Source organism: Thamnophis sirtalis, unplaced genomic scaffold, assembly GCF_051295495.1.
Source record: "Thamnophis sirtalis isolate CommonGarterSnake01/CBP01778 unplaced genomic scaffold, rThaSir2_p1.2 scaffold_3, whole genome shotgun sequence".
NCBI lineage: Eukaryota > Metazoa > Chordata > Lepidosauria > Squamata > Natricidae > Thamnophis > Thamnophis sirtalis.
In genome coordinates this window covers 123386703-123405210 of record NW_028261383.1, presented here as the reverse complement: position 1 = coordinate 123405210, position 18508 = coordinate 123386703, and the positions used below count along the sequence as shown (strand labels likewise).

At 39.1% G+C, this 18508-nt stretch overlaps 1 protein-coding gene across 5 annotated transcripts in view; it reads right to left on the bottom strand.

Moving 5' to 3' along the window:
- Nucleotides 1-11869: 11869 nt before the first annotated feature.
- The window catches only part of RNF157 (ring finger protein 157), a 111006-nt gene continuing 104367 nt past the window's right edge, over nt 11870-18508 (bottom strand). For 4 of the 5 annotated variants that reach the window (XM_087709890.1, XM_087709888.1, XM_087709889.1 and 1 more), the window contains one exon: nt 11870-12874. In XM_087709890.1, the coding sequence (XP_087566016.1) occupies nt 12636-12874 (239 nt within the window). In that variant the 3' untranslated portion in view covers nt 11870-12635. Of the gene's footprint in view, nt 12875-17917; nt 17959-18508 lie in introns of all 5 variants that reach the window. The other variant, XM_087709893.1, reaches the window with a different exon arrangement.

Sequence of the window (18508 nt, the reverse complement as noted above, 5' to 3'; positions counted from 1 at the left end):
AATGTTGCTATCTATATTGCTTATAAAAATAAAGAAATCTTTAAGCTGCACTGCTTGCTACTATGCAATTGAAAATGTTTATTTTCAGAATTATGGTTATTCATAAAATGAGAGCAAAATTTATGTTGACTTGCTTGCTTCCTTGCAGTTTATATCATGAGTGTCCAACCTTGCCAACTTGGCAACTTCCAGAACTTTTCAGCAAACAAAGTTGGACACCTCTGGTTTGTATTATTTTAGGTCAGGGAAATATTCACTTGAGAGTAAAACATTGTTGTCACCTCTTTTTTATTTTGCATTCTTCAGGAGGCAACACATAGGCCAGTGGTGGGTTCCGGATTCCGTTGCAACCAGTACGGTTGGAAAGGCCCCGGCATCACCCACATGCATGCACGCGGTGCGTGCATGTGTCCTACTTGTCAGCAAGGCTTACGCAAGCCTCCGCAATGCTCCAGCTGCTCAGCGGAGCATTGCGCAGGCATTGTATGCATCATGCGCGTGCGCAGAAGCCTTAAAAGACAGGTAAGGAGCGAGGGGGGCCCTCTGGAGCACCGTACAGTACCGGTATCCGGTGCTCCGGGCTGGCTCCGGTACGTCTATACTGGGGCATACCGCCTGCAAGCCATCACTGACATGGACATACCAGTGAAGACCCCAGATTTTGCTGAATTGTATCTCCTGTCCAGTGGTGGGTTTCAACCAGTGTAACACCCATTTTGCTGAGTGCGCACAGTTTGTTTCAAAACAGCTCTAAAACTTGCCTTCTATTGCAGCTCCAGTGCAAGCAAAAGCTGAGGCGCGGCAATCCGCTTCAAAGGAAATACAGGACAGACTAGCGCAGCGGGTAGGCAGGGCTAACTGATTGCTGGAATTATCGGTTCACGCGAACCCCTGCTCCCTTCTCTCTTAACTATATTGATTGGGGATGCTGGGAATCCACTCATCTGGAAGACTGCATGTTTTGGCTTGCTTTTTGGTCAGGAAAGTATCATGAAGTCAGTATCATCACCATTACCTTCTTCATTTTCTTTCATGTTACAAGTTTTCAGACTTTGGTCTGCCTGGTTTAACATAAAAGGTGCTCCTTTTAAAACTTAGCATTATAGTTGGTTTTTCTCTCTGTTATCCTCAACTGCAAGAGGACAGGGAATGGAGAATAGGGACATTTCATCGGCCTGGCGGAAAGAACAGCTCCTGTCACTGAACTGTACCCAGTTAATCATTGTACAAAGATTACTATAATTGAAAATTATTATTAGGAAATGATGTTAATTCTTTCCACTTTTTCCCTGTCCCTCTTCCCTTCTGTGTCATGTTTTTTAGATTGCAAGGCTGCATGAAGAAACTATAGAAAATAGAAAAATGGCATGGCTACCGAAGTAATGTATCATGTACCACTTCAAGCTTCCTTCATCTTTTACAGTGCTGGCAGAGACTTCTGGGAATTGTAGTTTAGCAAAATCTGGCAGGATTCAAAACTGCCCACTTCTAAAATATTGTAAATAAGCCTGTATAATTGGGGGAGGGGAGTTTCCTGAGTACATGGAAAGAAAAGCTCCATTTTTGCAAAGTACCGCCTTAATAGTCCATGCTGTTTAGAGACAATTAAAATGGATTCCTTCTGCTAGAGATTGACAATTAATGCAACACATAGTTTTTAATACATTTGTAAAATTAACTGGTTAATTCAGCTGGGAATGGGTAGGAAGCATTTAAAAACACAAGGTATTGTTGGGGGCAAATAAGGCTTTTTAAAACTTACAATATCCTATAGATTGGAAACGTCTAAATCTGGCCCACCTAACCTTTAAATGTCATCACCACCTACATGAAGTATTAGCATATTTACTTCTCTGTAGTGTCTTTCTAGAAATAATCATAAACCTAAGAATGCATAAATTCTCTTGCTTTCTACAAGCCGAAGTTCCAAGACAAATTGGCTCCGACTTTGGTTTTTTTAACCTTTAAATCTCCATGTGACCTTCGTTTTGAACATGTCCCTTCATATTTGATTCCCTAGCCAGCTTTCTGTTTAATAAGAACAGTCTCTTAAGTTCCAGATTGTAGAGAACAAGTTGATTTCTGTTAAAACATACTTTCCTTGCTGCTGTCCTAATTGTGAATTTTTCTTCTGAAGGAGTTTTGTAGTATTATTAGTAGTATTACTAATACTAGTAATGTAGTATTATAGTATTTCAGAGCAAATGTTATTGTTTTTTCTCTTAGGGCAACATTATGATTCTGAAAGAAGTACTTTTACTATTTTTATTATAGTTTAGACCTGTTAAGTCTCTGTGTTGCATTTTATGAATTGTGTAAGTAATTTGAATTAATTCCCTGTATGAAGCTGTATTGCAGCACCTCCCCAAAACTTCATTAAAAGAAAGAAGAGTCCAGTGGACATTGGGAAAAGGGCTGAATACAGTACTTCTCCCTTGCATTTGAATGTCCGTGCAATTGTGCCAGCAACAAGGAACTTTTCATTTTGAAAATGCAGAAAGTGTATACCGTTTTGAATGAAAGTTGTTGACTAAACCACAGGATCTCCTCCCTCCCACAATCTTTTATCTTTAAAAAGCTTACTTTTGTCTCTGGGGCCTTTTGTGTAAGTCAAACCCCTTTCTCTGGACTAGCAATTTGGCTCTTGCCTGCCCTCTTCTGGCTTTCAAGCCCTATTACCTCTCCTAAATAATTTACAGGTGCCTTATGTTAACAGGTGCCATTACGAATATTTCCATATTCACAATTTGATTTACAAAATAAAGATATCAGAAAGTTACTTCTTTAAAAAGGGCTAATTTTCATTCTGCATTAACTGGTTCCAACACATTGATATTAAGTGGTGTATTACTACTTTTACTATAAGACTTAACAACTTGACTTAACAGTTCATTTAGTGACCATCACTTACGGCATTAAAAAAGTGACTTATGACAGTTTTTCATATGACTGTTGCAGTATTCCCCATGGTCACCTGATCAAAATTCAGATGTTTCCCAGCATCCCGGATCATGTGCTCACCTTTTGCAACAAGCAAGGTCAATGGGGAAGCCAGATTCATTTAACCTGTTACTCATTTAACAGCTATACTTTTCATTTAACAAATGTGGCAAGAAAATTCATGAAGTGGGACAAATAACTTAATAAATGCCTCACTTCGCAACATAAATTTTGGGCTCAATTGTGGTCATAAGTCAAGGACTACCTGTATTTTCTTGAAGGCAATGCCACTTTTTAGAGGCTTTAGTGTTATCCAAGTCATAACTGACATGATATGAACATGAGTTGCACAGTACAACTGGGAGCAACTCCATTGAAGACAGTTGTAATTTAATTTCTGATCCACTATAACATCTTAAATCCCTGCCCAACAATGTCTTACTTCCTTCATCTTCTAGCCATTGTAAAGAATAACAGAATAAGAGTTGGAAGGGACTTTGGAGGTCTTCTAGTCCAACCCCTGCTCAGGCATAGCATTTCAGACAAATGCTTGTTCAATCCAGGGGTGGGTTTCATCCGGTATGCACTGGTATGCTCGTACTGCTTCATGAAATTTAGCAGGCCTTCCCGTACCTGAACTTCTGGAGGCCTCATACTGGAACGCTGCCTCCCCTGGCAAAAGGGAAAAAAGCCATTTGAAATTAGCCCGCTCTGCCGCTATGCTAAAAAGGTGGGAACCAAGACCAAGAGATAACAGGACGACTAACCATATTTGGTTAACCCCAGAGCGATAAGAGGCTGAATTGGGAGCTCTGTGAATTGGCTTGTAGGACACAGAATGCCGGGGTCATGGGATTTATTGGGCACCAGTTTTCGTTCATAGAATGTATCTATGAAAATAACAGGAAGGGGTGTGTGTATGTGAGAGGGGGAGAGAGAGCAAGTAGGAGAGGAAGGAAGGGGGAGAGATACACACAAGAAAGGAAGGAAGGAAAGAATGGATGGAGAGGGAGAGAAAAAATAGACAAAGAGAAAGAGAGAAAGAAAGAGAAAGAAAAAAAGGAAAGAGAAAGAAAGGAAAAGAAAGTGGGAGAGAGATGAAAGAAAGAAAAAGGGAGAGACAAAAGGAAGGAAGTAAAGAAAAGAGAGAACTTATGACCACAACTGAGCCCAAAATTTTGGTTGCTAAGCAAGAGTGTTAAGTGAGTTTCACCACATTTTCCAAGTTGGCCATGCCCACACGGTCACACGATCACCAAGCCACGCCCACCCAGTCACATGACTGCCGAGCCACTCCCACAAAATAGGTCACACCTACAGAATAGGTTCTAAAAATTTTTGAAACCCACCTCTTGTTCAATCTCTTCTTTAAAATTCCAGTGTTGGAGCATTCACAACTTCTGGAGGCAAGTTTTTCCACTGATTAATTGTTCTAACTGTCAGCAAATTTCTCATTTCTAGGTTGCTTCTCTTCTTGATTAGTTTCCATCTTATCCTTCTTCTTGTCCTGTCCTCAAATGCTTTGGAGAATAGCTTGACTCCCTCTTCTTTGTGGCAGCCCCTGAGACATTGGATCACTGCTATCATGTCACCCTAGTCCTTCTTTTCATTAAACTAGACATACCCAATTCCAGCAACTGTTCTTTATATGTTTTAGCCTAGAGAAGCAGATTACTTGCTATCTGTGCACTGATGTCAGTTGGAAGGATTCAGATTTCTTGGGCACTAGGAAAAGATTTGGGACAAGCAAACCTATGCAAGAGAGAAGCCTCTACTTGAACTGAAATTGAACAAAAACTTACAGATACATAACATCCAATGGCTGGTAAAATAACCTTTCAACTAAACCATGAAACAAAAGTAATTTGTGTTGGGCAATATCTTGTTTGGAAGAGTGCAGTTATGTCCCAAAATACTGTTAACAGATAGACCAATGTTAAATATGAGTTAATTGGTGGACATGTTACATGTTAAAAAGCAAATTATTCACTACGGATTTATTTTGAAAGGGACTGCAAATAAAAATGCCAACATTAGAGTTCCTATGTACAAATACATAGTATGCCTGCATCTGGACTCCCGAATACTGTCTGGTCACCATGTTTGAAAAAGCACTTAATAGAGTTGAAAGCGAAACAGAAGAATTCAACCAAAATGCTCAAGTTAGTTGCACGTCTTCTCTACAAAAAAAAAAATACTGGAATGTTGGGCCTCTTTAGCTTGGGAGAAAAGACAAATTGGGTGGTGTATATAATTTGTCGCAATTATTAGTCAAGTCGTCATAATAGCTATTAACTTGGATGGCTTTAAAAAGAGATTGGATAAATTCATAATAATCTGTCAAAGACTTTTGGTCTTTAAATTTGATGTTACTTCAAGACTGGTGATGACATGCTTCATCACCTGCAAAGGAACAACTGCAGTGTGTGTATCTTTTTCCTCCTTGCAAGGACTCCTCAGGCATCTGGTTAGCCATTGTGAAGAAACAAAATGCTGGACTAAACTGGACTTTGTTCTGACTGGACGTATCTGTTCTAATATTCCTGAACCTCTTCTTTTATATCAAAGTTCATCAAGAAAATCTAGCATGTCTCAGTTACTACTCGCATGGGAAGAACTGCTCCTGACATGGAAGAATAATCTACAGTATGCATAAACTAAAATGTGGTTTGGAAGTTTGGTCTATACAGAAAACAACACAAAGCTAGTTCACTCAGGATATAGACTGAAATCTGGTTACTCCATGTCCAACCGTGGGGGAGGGTTAAGATGGGGAAAAACCCAGGCGAGTAGCAGCAGCTGAGGGGAGGCAGGAAAAGTGTTGGAAAAAATATGGGGCAGGTAGGCCCATGAAATATGCTCTACTGGGCAGGGATTTGTACTGCTGAGATCATCTAGTATACTGCAGATCATGGCTTCAGGAGGGAAGAGAAGGAAATGCATGCACTGGAAACAGTCACAGTAGAAACACTGTGTTAAAGGAGAAGAAAAGGCATTGAGCATACGGGCAAGTAGCATATGTGGTACTGGGATGTTGGCTGTGGCTGGGGACAAGGAGGAAAAGTTCTGGAATGATCAAAGCATGGCAGAGAAGGAAGATGGAAGTTCTGGGAACATGAGGCCATGTAGGGTAGTACAAACCAGTGACGTGCAGTTGCAGGTGAGGCACAGCCTCACCGCTCTCATCATGAAAAGAAAAAAAATGTAAAGGGAAAAAGACAAGTGCTGAGGTGACGCTAGCTGCTGCCTCACCGTGAATGACTGCCTAACTGTTTAAAAAAGCCTCTTAAAAAGTGCCCTCTACTATGAGGCAGGAGAACTGCACGCCTCATCTAGTCTGACTTTTTAGGCGTTTTATGATCGCTCAAGCAGAATTAAGCGAGGCTTAAAAGCCTGAAAAGTCCCAAGTTAGGTGAGGCACACAGAACTTTTTGTTTGGTGTGTTTGTGTGTGTGTGTGTGTGTGTGTGTGGCACGCATGCGTGCGTGTATGTATTTACTTTGGTGGAGATGAAATGGCTGCTGGTATTATTTGGGAAAAAGCTTTCGGGGGAAGGTTGTGGCGAGGAAGGGAGGGAGGACGGGGTGGCTTTTAGTGCTGATTTGTTTCCCTCTCTTTTCTCTCTCTCTCATTCTCTCCCTTCAGCTCTCTTTCATTTCTCTCTCTCTCTCTTTCTCCCCTTTTCTCTTTCATCTCTTTCTTGCGCGTGCAAGCAAAATACCCCAGGATCATGGCAGCGGGGACAGCGACTCCTTCTGCTTTCGCCACTGAGAAGTGAGTACCTAGCTGTGCTGCGGAGAAGAGCCACGCTGTGCAGGAGACTCTTTAGTGTTGGCTCAGGAAGGAGGGGAATGGGACCGTGGCTCGCACTGACCTGAGTCTAGCGCTAAGGAGTCTCCTGCACAGTGTGGCTCTTCTCCGCAGCGGAGCCAGGTATTCACTTCTCAGTGGTGGCAGCAGAAGGAGTCGCTGACCCCGCCACCGTGATCCCGGCCCTGAAAAGTATTTTGCTTGCACGCACAAGGAAAAGATGAAAAGAAAAGGGGAGAAAGAGAGAGGGGGGGAGCAATGAAAGAGAGCTGGAAGGAGAGAATGGGAGAGAGGGAAAAGAGAGGGAAACAAATTAGAGAGAGAAGGGGGAGAGGGAGAGAGAAATGAAAGAGAGCTGAAGGGAGAGAATGAGAGAGAGAGAAAAGAGAGGGAAACAAATCAGGGGGAAAGAAAGGAAGAGAAAAGAAAGAAAGAAAGAAAGAAAGAAAGAAAGAAAGAAAGAAAGAAAGAAAGAAACAAACTTTCTCAGACCTATGACGAAAGCAGTGGCAAGCTAAATTTCTTGCCAAGAAAACTGTAGTTTGCCAGAAGTTACAAATTGGAAGCAAGTCTGATTTTTAAAAAAGAAAATAACAGAGATGGCAAAAAAATGCATCTGAAAATATATTATATTGTCAAACTCAAAAGGCTTTTGATACTTAATTGTCATCATCATCATCTCTCTCTCTCCCCCCCCCCCTCGGAGGAAAACACAACAAGGAACTCCTTGGCTCCTTGCTTCCCCCGCCAAATCTCTTTTTTTGTTGTTGTTGGCCACTGGTTGCCACCGCATATGGCCCTTGGCGATATGCTCTTGCCCGCCACCCCTTCGAAACACGCAAGGACGGGACAAAATGGCACGGATCCTTTTATTAAAACCCTCTGTATTACAAAGGCATTTTAATAAAAAGATTGTGATGACGTCAGTGCCTCACCAGCCATAAATCTCATTGCACATCACTGGTACAAACTGCCATAAGTGGGAGATGCTGAAGGGAGGTGAGGCACATGGTTCTTCTTGTATTTGCCCTGCAACATTTTTTTAAATTTTTGTTTTCTTTCTGAAACACAGAACCAAAGTCTTTGGGATTTTGTTTCTGATGAACTGTGATCAACCCAAAATGGTTTGGCAGAATTTTCAGGATGTGGAGCTTTGTTCTGGGTCTCAGTCATAACCTATATGTGTTTTGGATGCTTTTTTTTTTTTTTTTAAGAACTTTCTAACTCGGAGATCCCGCCAAATCTTAAGTGTTTGAGCTTCTTGAACTAAGAGCTCCTGAAATTCTGTATTAATCAATGTATAGGATTTCCTTTCTGAGCACAACCTAATAGCCTTGCAATAACTATCGGAACTTTTCATTTCTTTGAGAACGTTCAGGACCTGAAACAGTGTGGCTAGAAAGGGTAACGAGTTTCAAACATGACACAGGAAGCAGTAGAGTACACCCTGAGCCCAACATACATCTGATTAACATTCATCTTTAAACTTTTGAGCCTTTCCGCAGCTATAAGAGCAGCTATGAGAAGTAAAGCACTGAAAAAATGTGAAGGTAACACACTTTCCTTGCCCCCTCCTAAAAACAGACTATTCCACTCAACAGCTTTCTTTCCATTGTAAACAATTTTATTCACTCTTTGAAAGAGTCATGCAATCCTAAATACATATTGCATCATTGTCATTGAGGTGCACACAAGTGTATCCAGAGGGCTTCATCCTTCATTGCCCAGGGTCAAATACAGCTGCAGTCCTGAGTGAGATTCCACTTGCTTATCTGCTCCCACTCTTTGCTCATTGATGTATTTCAGATCGGCCCAATTTCTGCATCTGGCAATTTCTGTTTTCACAAAACAAAAACTGGCTAGGAGGGGTGCAGGAAACATGGCCTTCGTCCCTGAGAGAAAAAGGCTACAAGAGAAAGCTACATTTTAGAATGGCCTTGCTGGGCCATTTCTTTTCCCGCCATTCGATTACCATTATTACAGTCTTTATAGAAAGATGCCTGGAACATTAGGACCACACACATTTCGAGAGTATTGGTGGGAACAGAATAAAGTATATACACATCGCCTAAACCAATCCCATGATCCCTTTTAACATTTGTCCTAATTGCAGACATTGTCTCAATATATGAATATTTTACAGGCATACTACGTAACAGGTGAGGTAAGCTCAAAGAAATGCACTTTTGCCTAGTTTTCTAAATGAAGAATGAGAACAGTTAGACAAAGTCATGCTCATAGGACAAAATAACTTGCATGGGTATTCACCAGAGGTGGGTTGCTGCCGGTTCGGCCTGGTTTAGCTGAACCGGTAGTGGCGGCAGCGGGAGGTTCCGGCCACCCGCCCGGACGCTTCTACACATGCGCGAGCAAACCAGTAGTAAACGAGTTAGCAACCAACCATTGGTGTTCACCAGCTGCACCAAATCATGTGAAGACTCCAGATCCACTTAGTCACTTCATGAGGCATTATTCTGAATGCCCCTCAAGTTCGTTCTGCTAGTTTGTTGCTACTGTTGTTGGACTTTCAAAATACTATCAATATTGTTCATAAAGTCAAAGAACTAGGAGGGGCCACATTTAGTCCATCAAATCCAACCTCCTGCTCAGTGCAGGGATTCTTAGCAGATGGCTATCTGCCATTCACTTTACACATGCAGTAAAGGGGAACTCACCATTTGTTTCAAGCTTTTCCTAACATTCAATTGAACCCTCCCATAAGTTCATAATTACATGTCCTGTATTCTAAAAGGCTAAAGAACAGAACTTGATCTTCTTCTCTGGGTCATCCTTTCAGGCCTTTGAAGATGCTCTTTTCCTCCTAGTTTTCTGTTCTCAAGGTCAATCATTCTCAGTTCCTCTTTTCACAAGTCTTCATTTCCAGCTTCCCCATCATTCTTATGGCTTTCTCTGAACTTATTGCATTTTATTTTAAACATTTTTACTGTTTGGTATCAAGAACTGGGATTGATGGTCAAGATAAGATCTCACTATAATAAAATGGAACAAATACTTCTTGCAATTTGATACTTATACTTACATAGAATCCAAATTTTATTTTGCCTTTTTTTTTGCAGCAATGCCACCTGCTGATTAAAATTTGTGGCAACTACCAGTATGTCAAAATCTTTCTAACCAATATCCAGTTAGATATTCATTCTATACCTGTACAATTGATTTATTTCCTATACAATATATTAAATTCATTCTATTATTTTTGATCCATTATTATTTTTATTATTATTATCTATTATTTTTTATCCATTTCTGTAACCTGTCAGGATTGTTCTAAGCCTTATTTCTAGCTTTGAAGGTGTTGTCAGTAAATCTGAGAAGCATCGTGTGTCCAATCACACTTGGTTAATAAAGAATTCTAATCAAATTTCCATTTCTCATTCCAGTCATTTACAAAAGTTCATTTGATTTGATGTGGAATTATCGATGGATACTCTTAAATATAATTTTAAAAACCAACTGTTTAATTATTATAAAATTAAATCCACAAGTAGCCAGTTGGCTAATCAGAATAGCATGGGGTGTTTTTTTTTTCAAATTCTTTGCTGAAATAAAAAATACTGAATTATATCTGTAGCATTTCATCCTGTAGCTAGGTTGCTAGGTTAGACTTCTTGACAAATCCAAGCTGGCTTCTGTCAACATTTTGAAAACAAGGTAATTACTAGATCAACTTCTCAGATACTGGTATTAGATTGACCTCTAGTTCCTCTGGATCCTTCCTCCCTTTTTGAAGAGGGAAACATTTATTCTCTTCTGCATTGCACATTCCCTGATCTCCAAGATTTTCCAAAGATCATGCAGCACTGTCAATCAGTTCCTTTGATATCCAAGGATAAAATCCAATTGATATTGAATTAATTTTCTTATTCAAAAATAAACAGGTATTTCCTGACCATATTTCTTTTGCCCTCAAACCTCAATCCTGTCACTTTATTCTGTTCTTCCCAGTTGCTTTTTTAACATCTCCTTGTTGGAGAAGATTAAGTCAAAATAAGAGCTGAGTAGTTTTGCTTTTGTTTACTTTTACCATTTTTACCATTTTTTTACTGTTTAGTTAATGTGTATTTAAACTTGGTATTTTTCATTAAGCCATCCAAGGATGCAGTGGAAATGCTGCCAATGTAGCAATGCACACATTTGTTCTTATGTGACTACACAAAGTAAGGTATGATAGTACCTGAGCAGATTTGCATTTTAAACCTTGAAAAGGGGATGAGGAATGATGCAGAACGTGACGAGGTGCACTTTGTCTTCTTCCTTTGGAGGCTACACAAGATCATCATCCAGAAAGTATCTCCTGGAAAATAACTCTACATCTCTGTGAAGAATTGTCAGTTACTATAGCTTATTAACGAAGACCTAGAAGCAAGGATTCAAGGTAAAACCAAGCAGTCCACCACCATTACTCTGATGGAAATTATAAATGAACCCTTCTCATTGAATGATTAATGGAACTAGATTGTCCAGCTGTAAAACTTTATGGTTAATCTCCAATAGGATGGCACCCAAAGACAGGTAAAGCAGCTTTAAACAGAAAAAAAACCATACGCATCTACAGTTAGTAGTTTTGCTTCCGCCATGCCTCCAAAAAACTGCTTGAATGCCATTTATGTCCATAGCTTCAGTAGTCCAGTAGAGATCGTATCTCCAAAACTTTCATTAGTTTTAATGCATATATTCAAAAACAGTTGGCCTCAAGATACTGGAGATTCACCAGATTGCTAGTAATATGTTGGGAAGGGAGGAAAGAGAATTGCAGCACGATCATTACGTGAACAAGCAAGTAATTGTTTTTCAGTGTAAAAGAAATCACATTGCTGCCTTGGTATGATTTTCATATACTCGTCACCAAGGGAAATATGTTAACATGATAATTAACAAATGTGCAATGAAAGACATCTTCAAAGAGGCTTTACCCATATAAACAGACTTTAACAACATGCATGTAGTTCAAGTGACATCACCATACAAATAATGTATTTAATATATCTCTCAACAAATTGCTATTTTATGCCAGTTCTTTTTGTTTTCCCCAGCCACACCTATAGTTCATTTCCTTTTGCCGAAGGGGGGAGGGACATCTGTGTGAATTTTCACAGAGAAATCTCCCTGTTGAAAAGTTTCAATTAGAGCTAGCTACACTACTTATCTATCCACTTGGAGAGAACTTATTTCTTGACCAAAGTACTGATGGTACTAGGTGTGTTAATTCCCCTGAAACAGCATTGTCTCTGTATGTTACATCCCACAATTCAGCCCAGATCTTGAATAATCTATAACTGATATTAGATCTTTGGCATTGACCCCTTAGATGTGGCTCAGAACAGCTAACTGAGCATGTTTGAAGGGTAACTAAAAGGCTACAGGATGAAACTGGAATAGATAAAAAGGCAGATCATTATGTTTCTTCTCAAGTCAGCAGGCATTAGGTGATATAAAATGCATTTATCACTCCGGATGAAGACATGGTGCTCTTCCAATGCATAGATTTGGAGGTGTGAATTTGTTTCCGCATACATTACATTTTCACAATCACACATTCAGTATGTACATGCTAAGAACTTAACAGATAACCTGGCATTAATTCATAGCTACGTAGCAGAAGGAACCCAGTGTTATGACAATCCCTAAACAAGTGTTAGATTAAGAGCATAAAAGGAAAGGATGATTACAAAGCGGGTTGAGTTGGCAAGATAAAAATAGGAGGGAAAGGACAGAAAATTTATGGAGGTACCAACCATCAAATCCATCTCAAGCTCATTCATCTCAAGCTCATTCATCCACCCTCTCCACAAGTTCATTTTAATACAAACAACCACCACAAACCATTGAGTTAGCGATTTTTTTGAATGCTTAGTATTATGTATCTATTTAAAATAGGTATCATATGATCTGCAGTACTTGATGAAGTTTGTACCCACGACTTTGCTGCTCTTGTTATTGGGAAGTGTGTTTAGTATCATTATTTTTTCTTTCTGGTATTGATGACACAGAGGTCCCAACATATGCTGCATATCTTCAGCAAACTCCAGATCAGCATTATCAGAGAAGGGGTGTCTCAGCATTTGGCTGTGGTTTGGCGAGTTGCCAGCTGATGTTGGAAGATCTATGACAAAGAAAAGAGTGGACAATATTGTGGATGTGAACTCAGCCAAGTTCAGAAATAGCATATCAGCATTCCAGAGAAGGCAATATCCATATTTGCACCTCAACAGGTGTCAGGTCAATTACATTATTTACAGGTGAAACTCGAAAAATTAGAATATCGTGCAAAAGTTCATTTATTTCAGTAATGCAACTTAAATGGTGAAACTAATATATGAGATAGACTCATTACATGCAAAGCAAGATAGTTCAATACGTGATCTGTCATAATTGTGATGATTATGGCTTATAGCTCATGAAAACCCCAAATCCACAATCTCAGAAAATTAGAATACTGTGAAATGGTGCAATATTCTAGGCTCAAAGTGTCCCACTCTAATCAGCTAATTAAGCGATAATACTGCAAAGGGTTCCTGAGCTTTTAAATGGTCTCTCAGTCTGGTTCAGTAGGAATCACAATCATGGGAAAGACTGCTGACCTGACAGTTGTGCAGAAAACAATCATTGACACCCTCCATAAGGAGAGAAAGCCTCAAAAGATAATTGCAAACGAAGTTGGATGTTCCCAAAGTGCTGTATCAAAGCACATTAATAGAAAGTTATGTGGAAGGGAAAAGTGTGGAAGAAAAATGTGCACAAGCAGCAGGGATGACCGCAGCCTAGAGAGGATTGTCCGGAAAAGGCCATTTAAAAGTGTTGGGGACTTTCACAAGGAGTGGACTGAGGCTGGAGTCAGTGCATCAAGAGCCACCACACACAGACGGATCCTGGACACGGGCTTCAAATGTCATATTCCTCTTGTCAAGCCGCTCCTTAACAACAAACAACATCAGAAGCATCTTACCTGGGCTAAAGAAAAACAGACCTGGTCTGTTGCTCAGTGGTCCAAAGTCCTCTTTTCTGATGAGAGCAACTTTTGCATCTCATTTGGAAACCAAGGACCCAGAGTATGGAGGAAGAATGGAGAGGCACACACTGCAAGATGCTTGAAGTCCAGTGTGAAGTGTCCACAATCTGTGTTGATTTGGGGAGCCATGTCATCTGCTGGTGTTGGTCCACTGTGCTTCATTAAGTCCAGATTCAATGCAGCCGCCTACTAGGAGATTTTGGAGCACTTCATGCTTCCTTCCGCAGACGAGCTTTATGGGGATGCTGACTTCATTTTCCAGCAGGACTTGGCATCTGCCCACACTGCCAAAAGCACCAAAACCTGGTTCAATGACTGTGGGATTAGTGTGCTTGATTGGCCAGCAAACTCGCCTGACCTGAACCCCATAGAGAATCTATGGGGCATTGCCAAGAGAAAGATGAGAGACATGAGACCGAACAATGCAGAAGAGCTGAAGGCCACTATTGAAGCATCCTGCTCTTCCATAACACCTCAACAGTTCCACAGGCTGATAGCTTCCATGCCACGCCGCACTTGAGGCAGTAATTGCTGCAAAACGGTCCCAAACCAAGTACTGATTACACATGCATACTTATACTTTTCAGAGGTCCGATATTGTTCTATGTACAATCCTTGTTTTATTGATTGCATGTAATGTTCTAATTTTCTGAGACGGTGGATTTGGTGTTTTCATGAGCTGTAAGCCATTATCATCACAATTATGACAAATCATGGCTTGAACGATCTTGCTTTGCATGTAATGAGTTTATCTCATATATTAGTTTCGCCTTTTAAGTTGCGTTGCTGAAATAAATGAACTTTTGCACGATATTCTAATTTTTCGAGTTTCACCTGTAGTATTACTAGTAAGATTCGTATCACTCTATAAAATATTAAATTGCTCATATAAATTTATTTAGGCTTTCCTAGGATTCTACATTCCCCTTCTTATGTTGGCATTTATTACAAAACATTCTATTAAATCAAATGTTTTTTAAAAGGCACATTTATATTTTGCTACCCCTGGAAGTATTGTCAGATCAACTGCTAATCTTCTATTTTAAAAAAGAAGTCTAAACAGACTAACATGCTTTCGAGCCTTCGACTCAGTCATGTTTACCAAGACATATTGACAGGTATGCCAACATAAAACAGCTGGTTGTAGGAACTTTGTTATGGCTTATACAGGTTACTTAATTAATACTGAAGGGTCAATAGATTTGAAAGTGGAAGCTGCTATTATTCCAAAGAAGACAAAGTGCTTTCAAATATTCATGCCCAAATATCTTCTATGCAGTGTTTCTAAACAAAATAGGTGTTAAAGTATTCAGCCCTATTCTGGTTAAATCTCATTTGCTGCAGTCATTCCTAAGAGGTAGAACTTTGCTTCTGCTTTGGAGAAGAGGAATACTGTTGCAGATCCTTGATAGGACTCACTAACTTAGCCTTTTCCAACTTAGACTTCTCTAGATGGAATCACAACTTCTAGCATTTCCACTAAGGATTAACCAGGACGCTGACTTGGAATGTGAGGAGCTGTATCTCTATCATATTGAGATGACACCAGTTGGGGAAAGGTGAGTTTGCTGAATAGCCCAACAATAAAAAGAGCACAACAGCAACTGTATAGCTTTATACCAATTTATACAATAGCAGATAGACAATACTTGAGAATTTGATAATAAAACAGCCAACATTTTCTGCAAAAACATGAACCTGAGATACTTTAAGCACAAAAATGACTGCTGTTAACCTTGTGACAACTATTTTGCTACTGACATAGTATATTAAAAATGTTTACACTATTTCGTTTGACTAAAACCCAGGGTTACACACTGCACGATATAAATTTGGCTCTGCACTAAATACAAGAAGCAACTAAGATTGTCTTCTGTGTGTATTAGTTTATTTGAGATGTTCAATTTTTAATCCTCCAAAGCTAGGAAAAAAATCCTGCATTTCTACATGTTATATATTATAATGATAAGACACTTCTGCAAAAATGTTTTCGGTCTCACACACTTTTCGAAATATGTTTATTGCAGCATAAACGTATGGCCATTACATTCAACCATGGATTTAAATTTTCTTTTTTTAAATTTTGATCTCTGATGTACAGACCATAAACATCCTTTCAATTGAAGAATATATTTGGAAATTATACCTATACTCCAGCAACACTACTTATAAGAACTTTAAGTTATATGTATTCTTGGCAATTGATGCAATGCTTAATAACAAGGAAGACTGAGGATAAGGGGATGAATACCAACAAAGCCTTCTAGGAAAAAAATGGTTAAAAGGAGTTGTCAAGAAGTAGTCAACCAAGTAGAAGCCATATTACAGTCAAGTAATATGCAACTATCAAATTTTGAAAAATAAAAATTAAATCACATTACACCGAGGAGAGCCAGCTATGAACACATAAAAAATGTAAAAAGTAACCTGGCCAAACCATATTTAGTCAATCTGATGTCTTCTATAATTCTTGTAGAAGTCCACTGCTTTTTCTCAGCTGCTTTATCCAGAGGTAAACAGTACCTAATCCTAAAAGTAATGTATAGCCATACTGCTACTTCTTCTTTGCCCATTCCTAATCTAGAATGTAAATAGACTGGATTTGTGATCAATCTCATCCATGTCTTATTTTTTCAAATTCCATTTTCTGTAATGCTGTTTTGTTGGGTAATTATTTTGTTTCATCCAGTAAATTATTGGTGCAAAAAGATTATTGTCTGATGGTACTTTCAATATTACTTTATGTTTTTTATGCACCACACATATTTTTGATGGTCTTAGGAACCGAGACACCAATTTTATGGTTGGGGGTCACCACAACATGAGTAACTGTATTAAAGGGTCGTGGCATTGGGAAGGTTGAGAACCACTGTTTTAGATGAATAAAAACATAATGACATAATCACCTTCCCTTTGCTCAATTTTGATTCCATATTTCTCCTTCTCATTCCATGTGGCTGAACAAATCCACCAGGCAGATCTTCTAAATGTCCCTTTTATCTTTGGGACAAGCTGTAACAGTGAACTCTTTGATAATAAATTTATATTTTCATCTGCCATCTTACTTAAATGGATATGTCTCTATCTTCAGTCTGCACACTTCTTTTTATTTGCAAAATGTGCAGTTTCCTGAGCCAGCTGTTTTGGGTAGACAGCAATAACTTCTCAGTAAAATAAAGTCAGGATTGTCCCAAGGATGGGTTCCTACCGACGTTGCTACCGGTTTGCTTCGCGCACATTGTGCGCACGTGCACTGAGACCTTAACTAACCTTACTCTACTGGCTTTCGGATCATGGCTATGAGCCCAAATAGCAGTGATTCCTATATTCCTTTTCCTACATTTTTTACATCACTAAATACAATGCAAGTTCTCTAGACATATTTCTATCCAAGTGATAAAAGGAACTGCTTGATCCTGGAGAGAAACGACCCCCCCTTAAGACTGTGCCTTTGATATTATCAATTGATTTTAGAGAAAACAGAGGGTTTAGTTAAATAATGCAAAAAAAAAAAAAAAGATAAGTGAAGGTAATGGCAAATGGGATCTGAGAACAATAGCCATAATTATTGTGTGTATATTTACTATCAGTACTTAAAAGAGATTGTACCCAGACAGCATACTGTTATTGTGAATATAGAAATTTTATATACAACCCAAGAAAATTGTACAATAACAACAACAACAACAATAATAATAATAATACTAAATCATGTGTTGTCCCAATTGTAATTGGAGCCCTTGGAGCAATACCTAAAGGGTTACCTTGCTATTTGGAAATTTTAAATCTATCAGACTTGAACATTCTGATTCTACAAAAAACCACCCTACTTGGAACAGCTTATATCTTCCCACGTTACCTTAACAGTTCCTAGGTCCTTGGTTAGGACTCGAGCTGTTGAGCTACCAACCAGCCCCAAAGGCTGTGAATCTCATCAAAGATTAACCACATAATAATAATAATAATAATAATAATAATAATAATAATAATAATAATAACAACAACAACAACAACAACAACAACAAAAAGACTGTGCCTATGAAAAGAAGTCTTAAAAAGAAAAAGAATCCTATATTGCAGAATGTGAGTTGTATGTTTTCCAGGTGTGAACAACAAAGGACTTTATGTATCTCATACCTATTCCTCAATGTTTATGGGACAGGATTCCGGAGCTGCAGCTGTTCAGTAAAAAAGAAAGACCAAAAGCAAATGGTAAACCAGAGAAAAGAGAGACCACACAAATGCACAGACATGAATGGGGCGGAGGGCCGTATGTGTTCCAGAATAGAGAGGGAAAAAGAATGAAACAACATCAGCTTCCTGCATGACATTTATTGCCCCCCCCCCTCCTCCCTCGAATAACTTTGAAAGAATTTTTGCACAATGTCTCTGGGCGATAACATTCCAGCTTGGGAATGTGCCAATCAATGCAAATCCAAGCTGCTTTACTGTCCATTTTTAGTCCTATTTTTTGAAAATGTATAAAATTCAGATGAATTTTTGGTTTCTTTTTTTTTCTACCAACAAAAATGCCTCCCCCGTGTCTAGAGAGGCTGATTCTCAGTGCTTCCTTGAATGGCTAGGTGACCCTGTAGCCACACAGACACTTGGGTCAATCCAGGATGTGCTACAAAAGATAAGCAGCATCCACATTATTGTAAGAGCCTCTTCATGTATTTCAAAAAACCTATTTTCAAAACAGGGATGAAATGCAAATTTGTTTCAGCA